Below are 10,326 nucleotides of genomic sequence, written 5' to 3'. Positions count from 1 at the left end.
ATTTATTTTTATAAAAAAAAAGGTATAAAGTAAATGAAGAAATTGCCCATCTCGACATAATCATAAACTAAATGAATGCTAAAATGATCATTAAAAAGGGGGAAAAAGAAGGTAAATTAAGTGTAAACATGGCCATTAGCCAAATGCACGCAAGAACCCATGCATGGCACATGCACACTCCAAAAGAAGGGAATTGCTTGGGTGCATAAATCCAAGCCTCTATGTAAGATCCCTATAAAATAATAATTCACAAAATATTTAGAATCCCATCAATTAGATTTAGATCACGAAGAATAATAGTTCAAATGTCTCCAATTTAAAATTTAACTAAATAATTAATTTTTTTTATTTTATTTTTCATGATATGCCTTTATATTATCTTCAGTATCTTGCCCTCCATTTGATAGAGAGAGAAAGAGAGGGGTAAACAAAGCGGTGGACTGAACAGTCACCCAAAGCACACCAGAGAGAGTGAGCGGGGGAAGAGAGAGAGAGAGAGGAGCTGGAAAAGGTAGCTCTTTTTTCCTCTCTTCCTTCCCCCTCGCCGTCCGCTTCCCCTCTTCCTTCTCTCCGATCGCTTCCTTCTACGGGGAGGAACCGGAAATCTTCCCATATATATATGCCCTCGCTGGCCGAGGCCTAAAAATCGCTCCTTTGTTTCGTTTCCTTGAGAAAATTAGGGTTAAGAGGCAGCCATGGCGGATTCCAGCGAACAGAAGTGGCAGTCCATTCTAAAGATTGCTCTTTTTATGGGCTCCGATGCCTTCGGCGAGCGTCGGTCGAAGTCCCGCTCCGCCCGCAGCTTCGCCGCCGGCGATGGCGCTGTCGGGCTGGCAATCGTCGCCGCCTTGGGCGAAGAGGCGCCCGCCTACCGGTCGGCGCCGATCCGGATCCGCGCCGTGGCGGCGAAGCCCGCCATGAGGGCCGCCGCCGCCACCTCGAAGAAGGACGAGAGCGCGGAGCTCTCGGAGAGCTATACTTGTGTGATTTCGCACCTGGGAGCGAACAGGGTGAAGAAAAGGGTGTATTTTGGCGACGGCGACGGTATCCTTTTCGTAGAACCTCCGTGGCCGCCGCCGCCTGCAAGTACAGAGGATCCGCCCTTTGTGGTGGCCGAGTTCCTGAGGTGCTGCTTCCTGTGCAAGCAGCAGCTCGGCGGAACGGACGTTTACATGTACAGGTACCCGTCGAGTTCTTCAATTTCTTCTTCGATTTGTTCAAGTTCTCAAATTTAGAGATCGTTCAATCTTCTCAGATACAAAAGTTTGCATTTTTTTTTTAAATCCAAGGCATAAAAATCATTTATTTCTCAATGTTCTGGTGAGTACATCAAAGCTTTTGAAATTCTAGTCTTAGAACATATCAACATGTTCTTCAAGCTGTGTTATTTTTTTTCTTTCTCTCATCAGAATCAAATCATTTGAATTACTGAAACTTAAATCTAATCCATTTCTATGACCCACAAATTCTGTGAAAGTTAATTACTGAAACTTCTACTTTTGCTGAACTGTTTTCTCTTGGTTTTGCAGAGGGAAGGCCTTCTGCAGTGAAGAATGCAGATACCAGCAGATGTTGGCGGAGGAATTAGGCGAGAAGCTCACTGCCAATGCAGCGAAGAACTACGACCACTCTTCTTCTCCTTGCTCTGCTTCATTGCTCATCCCGGCAGGTGTCGCAGCTGCTTAAGTGTACTGAATACTAAAGTAAAAACTCTGGAGGAGGAACAAAAGGAAGTGAGTGAATAAAGTGAAGTGTAAGGGTTCAATAAGGGATGTTTCCGGCATAAGTAGACCTTGATTTGTATGAAGAGAGGGTATACAGGAAGAAGATTGGGATTTGCAAGATCAAATATATATTATTATATAAAGAAAAATATTTGAGATGCAAGATTTATTCTCATAAATTTAATGTTTTTGTTATTTCGTAAATCGTTTTTCTAAAATTTATGAAAAAAATAATGACGGTCGTTTTATTTCCTGTGGTGTCCATATAATTTGGGTAATGTCTATTGGGTAATTTACTAAACCAGGTAGTTAGTTTTTCATAATATGAAAAAATGTATTCAAGTTTCATATTTATAAAAAATGTGTATTCATGTTTCATTATATCCTCACGTTGGCGACAATCGACTGTTAAAGTTTCTATACTTTTATTATGTGGTATGATTCTGGGGTAATTAGAAAGCTCCGTGTGGATAAGAAAAATTGGTGATCCGGTTGAGATGACGATTCAGGCAAAGGAAAAATGAAGTCGGCTTCGTCTTTCTGAAAAGCTTGGGAATTCCTTAACAGTTCAAGCTAAGGAAAAATACCCTGTCTTCTTGGCAATTTTGATTTCTTGGCACCCCCAACTTCAGAGCGTTCCTGACTTCGTGACATCTCATCTCTTTAGTCGTGATATCTCGATGTAGAATCACATATTATTTCAGGAAAAGAATAACAATCACATAAATCTCATATTATTTTAAGTAAAGAATAATAATCATACAAATCTCAAATTATTTCAAGAAAAAGATAATAGCATGAATCTCGAGACACGAGAAAATTATCAACCATCATCCTATAAAATGATCCGCCTCTACAAGCATAGGTACGCACACATACATATAAAAAACTCTAAAACTATTATTCTTCGTTTATGCTTCTTCCACCACCATCGAAAGATAACTGGAACGTCGGAGTGGCTGTGTCGGAACCCCCTGACCGTTATTCTAACTCTCTTTTTTTGTTCTTCTTCTATCTCAGACTCTAGCAGATCTCCATCAATCCTTGTTGTCGCTAGGTGATTTATGATCAAGTTGTCATTCAAACCAACTCACCGATGGCTCGTTCATCAGCATTCTCAGGCAAGATCATGGTAGTATAATGAACTCATGACAAAATAATTTAAGGTTGTGTCAATTTTAAAAACTCACAATTACCTATCTAGGTTGTGAAGCATAATTACACTCAGAAGGATATAAAAGAGTACAATGACAAAGTATTTCTAAGGTGCCTAGGGTCATTAACGAGTTTTGACTAAAACTCATTGATAACCTTTTAAAACTCAAAATCACTTTAAACCATAATCATTACACTTTTATGAACCTCTTGAGTGTAACAATGCCCTCAAATCTAAATTTCACAGTCTAGATTGATGACCTTAGAAAACTCAGAATCACTTCAAATTAGAACTATTATACTCCTAGAAAACTCATGTGTGTAACACTGCCCTTAAATTGGATTGCACATCCTACATTGAGAAATATGAATTTTTAAAATCTTCACAACTTTAAAACAATTTAGCACAAGCTTATTAAAGGACTAAGCTTGTCGTTCTTACTCACCAACACGAAGGGCATAGTCATCTATTGGTTAGGATGGACTCCAACCCCACCTATTTTTTGAAATACTATAAAAAAAATGAATAAATTTTTTTATTTCTTGGGATGACATTTAAATTCAAATGAATTTATCCGATTATTAGCATAAAGTAAGGGTGATAATCAATGTGGAAAAAGGTGATTCGCTTGCCCCAGCGCCTTTGCTAACCCGTCCCTATGTCAATACGGAGAAGGTAAATCATGGATGACTACTAGTCATTAGTGCAGTGGTCAAAATATGGGGAAGGCATGCTCGAATGCGCAGAGTTAAGTAAAGTTAAATAAATTGGAGCCAATGATAGGTAGAATAAAACTAGCATGGGGCTTGAGTGTTGGAAACGAAGTGCAATGGAATACATATATTAAAATCAGATTCGTCCCTTAAATCATAGATCTCTTCATGGTACATACAATTTTAAATAAAATAACATAAAACATACCTCAAGTCCTCGATAGACATGAATGAGATCACAAACAAATAAGGGTGCGTTTGGTTCAAGTCATCATGTATAACCTTGGTTATGTGATTACCAGGTAATCACATAACCAAGGTTATAGGGAATAAAACATAACCAAATGTTGTTTGGTTCAACTTAGGTAATGTAATAAAAACTTGTTTGTTTAAAGGTTTTAATGAATACCCTAGTTTAATATTTTACCGTATTACCCTCAGTTACAAAACCAACTATACATATTATTATTATTATTATTATTATTATTATTATTTATTTATTTGTTTTTTAATGTTTTTTTATTTTTCTTTTTCCTGTATATTTTTTTACTTTTTCTATGTGTTTTTTTTTATTTTTTAATGTTTTTATATTTTTATATTATTTATTTTTTTATTTTTTTACAATTTTTAAATTTTAAATTTTATTTATAATTTTTTTAAAAAAATTTTATATATTTTTTTAAATTTTTTTAAAATTTTAAAATTTTTTAAATTTTTATAAAATTTTTTTTAACATTTTTAAAATTTTTATTTTTTATTTTTTAAAATTATTTATTTTTTAAAAAAATTAAATTTTTAAATTTTTTAAAACATTTTTTATTTTTTTTACATTTTTAAAATATTTTTTTACATTTTTTCTCTTTTTTTTTTTCATATTTTTTCTTATCGGAGGGTATTTTTGGTAAAAAAAATTCGTTAACCCCGGAATCAACAAAAACCTTAATTTTTTGAGGTTTTCCGATTCCGGGCTGCATGACCCTTTTGCTGACGTGTCGGGCTTGGAACATTACTTGGGAATCATCGAATACCTAAACCAAACAAAGTTTTTGTTGATAACCTTGGATGGATAACCAAGGTTATCAAGAATAACCCCGAACCAAACACATCCTAAGAGTCTCATGTGTGACTCTTCTAGCGATATCCACACACACTATATCACGAACTTGATACGATCCGTTAGGTGCTAGCCTCTTGAATTAATAAAAAGTTTTGAAAGCACTCGAGATCTCTTCCAATGGAAAAAGGAGAGTAGTCTCTTCCAAGGATGACTACTTATAGCCTCCAAGGAATATGAATAGGTATAACTCTTCATATTTTTCATTAATTATTATTATGATAACTCTTCAAATTCTCCATTAATCATCATTATGACGACTCTTCAAATTCTCCATTAATCATCATGATTATGACTATTCGAATTCTCTTTTCTTTGGATCAAATAAATGCATATTTGATCTTAATCTCGACTAGCTTCTGATATTTCAGAATTAATTAATAATCAAATTAATTCTAATTCAGAAATAATAAAATTGATTCATTTTAATATCCACTAAAATAATCAATTGTCTACATGCTATGTGTACGCCCTTCTAGGTTTTATACACGAAGGCAATGTAAATCCATACACAGATTAAGGTAATCGTCTGCAATAATTTTTAGTCACCCAACGTGATAAAATTAATATTAGTCATAAACTATAAACTGCTATGAACTGATTACTGTGTAATTCCATCTCTTCATCTAAGCCTACATCCCAATTAATTCGGTACATTATGCATCATTACCAAATTAATTATTTTACTTGATTTCCAAGATATAATAGACTCCTCTTGAATGATAAATCATTCCTCTCATGGTCATGGATTTCAAGTCACTAATATTTCTATCAAGCAGTCAAGATGTTAATTCCTAATCCAAGAGAGCGATGAATCCTCTATTGACTCAACACTATTTTCTCGACACTTTGTTATACACCCAACTACCATATTAATTATAATTCTATTAAAGACTGCTTTTAACGGCATCAAAGTACATAACTCCACACAAAGAATAATTAAAGGTCTCAAGTCAAAAGATCAGTTACATTCGTTCATAAGAGGAAAGACCAATGATACTTAATATGTTGTCTCCTCTTAAGCAGGTCATGCCTAGTGTACCTTTAAGCTCAAGGCACCCCAAGTACAACTTGGATATCCATCTCTCAGTCTATCTCGACCTAGTCATACTCAACATTGATCTTGATATCCATGTCCCCTCTAGATATCTATCTGATCAAGGACTATTTTTAGATTAATATACCCATCAATTTGTCAGACTTTATTATTAATCATATACATATAGAAAAATAAATAATTAACGATAAATACTTACTTTTATGAAATAACTATCCATAAAATACATAAGGAGTGTCTTTGCATATGAGTATACACACTAACCTTGAGACCATTAATTTTATAGAATTATTGGATAATTTTTGGATCAAGAGGTGTAACCCGTTAAACAATAAGTAACCAATTTTTTTTTCTTTTGATAATAGATAGAACAATAAGTAACCAATTTTTTTTTCTTTTGATAATAGATAGACGATTTTTTTTCTTAGTTCATAAATATAGAATAGCTTATACACAAAACTCTCTTATCTTTGATCCCTCTACTTGACTCCTATTGCTGCAATGCCATATTGGCAACCTGACACTAAAATTGAGCCAACTCTTATATAAGGCTAGCTTGCCATGATTTTTTTGGGATATGGAAATATCTTGTTAATCAAAACGATAAAATTAGATGAGCTTATATTACGATGAAGTTATATCAACCTATTAAAAATGTGTATCTACTAACCAAAATCGAAAATCAAAATCAACGATTTCAAAGTCATTGGTTTAAGAAATCTACTTGGTTAAAGTACTATCCTCGAAAGATGCTTCCATGTCTCTTGGAATGGATTATAAGCTTTGTTCTTGAAAGATTATTTATGTGCATATTATGTACATTGTTTCACTCATTAACTTCAACTGGTATTAACTGCAGTTGCTAAAAAAGAGGTATCCATTTTGTTATTCTTTTCAAAAATAAATTTCATTTGTAATCTCATTAACTCATCTCCTAAACATCATGTTGAGTTACATTCTGCTCAAAGAATTAAAGTAATTGCACATATGGTAGCTACTGGTGAACGTGATACTAGTAGAGGATGTAATCAAATTGAAAATTTACTATGGTCAGGAAAACTTATTGGAGTTCTAATTTTGACTCAATTTGTAACATGATTGATATGTATATCTCTTTCATTATGGTGTTAGAAAACATGGTGGATAATGAGTTTTCTAACTCCATCCATGGTGAAGCTAGTAATTTTGTTAATTACGATGAAGTCTTTTGATTTCATATTTATATTACACTTGGTGCAAAAGATAATAGGGATAACAAATGTGCTTTGTCGAACATTATAAGAGAATCTCTAAATATTTTAAATGCAATGAACTATGTTTCAACTACTAAAACTTTGTTTAATACTTTGATTTATTTATTATTGTTAATAGATTGTCAAATTGAGTAACTAAATAATAGATTCAAGGATTAGACAGTCAAACTTCTTAAGCTTAGATGTACTTTGGAACATAAAAAAACTTTAAGTTTCTTATTGTTGATCATGTTTATTGACTTGCTGAGAAATTTATCCTTTTGATTTCGATGCATAAGATTTGCACCACTTGAGAATGCAATTAGATCATTGTAAGTTTGATGTTGTTAGTCATAAAATATTTTATAATTTATCAGCTATTTCTAAATTATATCAAATATTAGTTGAACAAATAAGGTAGGAATCTACAATTTGATTAATAGGTATTTTTTTTTCTCATTTGTTATAGTTTATACATTATAACTATACTATTTGCTTATATATTGAATCAAATATATTTATTTAATTGATAGGTTGATTTATTTTTTTAAATTCTTTATGTTTCTATATCAACAACAGATCAAGCATTTCCAATTATGAAATTTATTAAAACAACTCTTCATAATAAGATGGAAGAAAAGTTTTAGTAGATTCTATGGTCATCCACATTAAATAAGAGTTAGTTGAAAAATTGATAATGATATAATAGTTAATGAGTTTGATTCAAAGAAAAATTGAAAAGCACAACTTTAATAGTATTTTTTGCTCATAATTGAATATTAAATATTTTTGTTTTATATTTTTAGAAAATTAAAATTCACATACCTTTTTATTTTGTTTATATTTTAAAATTAATTGGTTTATTATATTAATTATAGTCGACAGTCAGTCACAGATAATTTTGAATTCTGGCTACGCTCCTACCAACACCAACAAAGGATTCCTAAGACTCCTCTAGTTCAGACCATGTTAATATTTTAAAAGTTTGGATACTATAGGCTCATGAACGAATTTTAGTCAAAACTCGTTGATGACTTTAAGAATTACAAATCACTTGAAACCAAGATAATTACACTCCTATGAGCTTCCTGAATTTAACCACACCCTCATATATGAATTTCACAACTTAGATTGAGAGATGTAGTTTTTAAAATCTTTTCAATTTTGAGACAATTTGACACAAGTTCAAAGACCTAGGTTTATTATACTTACTCACCAATACGATCAAAGAAATTCTAGTACTCTCCTAATTTAGACTGTATCAATATTTTGAAATTCTGGACATGATAGATTCATGAATAAGTTTTGGTAAAAACTTATTCATAATTTCATAAATCTTGGCATCACTTCAAACCAAGACAATTACACTCTTGTGAGCCTCCTGAGTTTAACCATGCCTTCATATTTGGATTTTACAATTTAGATTTATATATATATATATATATATATGAGTTTAAAAATCTTTACAACCTTAAGATAATTTAACTCAAACTCATTAAAGGGTATAAGCCTATGATACTTACTCAACAACACCATTAAAGGGTTCCTAGGACTTCCTTGATTTAGACCATATCAAAATTTTAAAAATTTAGACACGATAGGGTCATGAGTGAGTTTTAACCAAAACTCATTGATGAACTTCGAAACTTTAGAATTACTTCAAACTAGAATAATTACACTCATGAGAACCTCTTGCATGTAACCATGCATGCCCTCAAACTTGGATTTAGAATTACTTCAAACTAGAATAATTACACTCATGAGAACCTTTTGAATGTAACCATGCATGCCCTCAAACCTGAATTCCACAGTTTAAACTGAGAGTTATGGATTTTTAAAATTTTCATAAGTTCATTAAATGACCTAGACTTGTCATATTTACTTATTGACGTCATCAAAAGGTTCCTAAGATTCCTCTAGTTCAAACTTAGGGATGACAATGGGACGGGTTCAAACCCGACCCCATAATAAATCTACCTCGACGGGGCAGGTTTAGATTCACCTAAATGGGTCTAAGGCGAGTCCTGGGTTTAACCAGACCCGCCCTGGACCCATATATATATATAGTTTATTAATATAATTATAATTTTTCTTATATTTAATCATTAATATTTTAATTAAAATTTTATTTTACAATATTAAACCCAGGACTCGCTTAGACCCATATATATATATATATATATATATATATATATATATATATATATATATATATATATATATATATATATATATATATATATAGTTTATTAATATAATTATAATTTTTCTTATATTTAATCATTAATATTTTAATTAAAATTTTATTTTATAATATTTTAATATTGAAATAAATATATTTTAAATATAGCGGGTCTAACCCCGACCCGCCCCGTCGGGTTCACAGGGTGGCGCGGGACAGGGTTTCGGATTTGGCCAAACCCGTCCCAACCCAGACCCGTTGCCATCCCTATTCAAACCATATCAATATTTTGAAATTTTAGATATTGTAGAACCATCAACGAGTTTTAGCTAAAACTAGTTGATGACTTATGCACCTCAGAAACATTTAAAAAAAAAAAAGTTCATAATCATCACTCTAACGCAGAGTTTACAGACTAGATACAGAGATGAATTTTTAACATTGACACAATCTTAAATTATTTTATCATGATCTCATTAGACTGCCACGTAATGGAAGTACAGAAAAATTTACGACGGTCAACTATCCATAATGGTCAATTATTAACAAGGAGGGTGCAATGGAAAATTGATATGTATTTTAGTAAATATGAAATTGATACACATTTTGGTATTATGAAAAGTTAAGTATTTGTCCTTGAGGTAATGGTATAGTGGTTAGGTCCTTCAAATGGTTAAACAAGCATCTAAAGGTCGAATTTTAGCTGAGGCATATTGTAAGAATTTTCTTCTAGTGGTACGATAATTCTAAAAACGCTAGCCACTTAGATGAGCCTCTGCGAATGCTTTCTGATTTACTCTGGTAGTCGGTGGAAAACTTTTATAGGCTAGATTGGTCACTTTCAAGATTAATCAGTTTGTATGAGCAACACCAAATCCCTCTAAAGCATGCTTTCTGATTTACTCTGGTAGTCGGTGGAAAACTTTTATAGGCTAGACTGGTCACTTTCAAGATTAATCAGTTTGTATGAGCAACACCAAATCCCTCTAAAGCCCAAATTTCCATTTCTCTTACTCGTTGTCCCCCTCATTTTGCCCTTCCTTTAAGGAGTTGTTGTGTCACAAGTGCGTAATGTCCACTAGAACGTCCATGGATTTTATCATCAACTTGATGAATTAATTTTAAAATATAGGACTTTCTTATTAAGA

At 32.4% G+C, this 10,326-nt stretch overlaps 1 protein-coding gene across 1 annotated transcript; it reads left to right on the top strand.

The window, feature by feature from the left end:
- Positions 1–398: 398 nt before the first annotated feature.
- LOC121976734 (FCS-Like Zinc finger 13-like) lies at positions 399–1,887 on the top strand. Its single transcript, XM_042529037.1, has 2 exons — positions 399–1,180; positions 1,530–1,887. The coding sequence occupies exons 1-2, from the start codon at positions 696–698 to the stop codon at positions 1,684–1,686; spliced, it is 642 nt and encodes a 213-aa protein (XP_042384971.1). The 5' UTR covers positions 399–695; the 3' UTR covers positions 1,687–1,887.
- Positions 1,888–10,326: the final 8,439 nt, after the last annotated feature.

This window comes from Zingiber officinale, chromosome 4B (genome assembly GCF_018446385.1).
Source record: "Zingiber officinale cultivar Zhangliang chromosome 4B, Zo_v1.1, whole genome shotgun sequence".
Classification (NCBI taxonomy): Eukaryota; Viridiplantae; Streptophyta; class Magnoliopsida; order Zingiberales; family Zingiberaceae; genus Zingiber; species Zingiber officinale.
Note: the sequence above shows the minus strand (reverse complement) of the source record. Positions and strands in the feature narration are given on the sequence as shown.

Coding starts and splice junctions, on each gene's coding strand:
- LOC121976734 (XM_042529037.1), top strand. CDS start 696: ATGGCGGATTCCAGCGAACAGAAGTGGCAGTCCATTCTAAAGATTGCT. Junction 1,181..1,529: donor ACGGACGTTTACATGTACAG/GTACCCGTCGAG, acceptor TTGGTTTTGCAG/AGGGAAGGCCTTCTGCAGTG.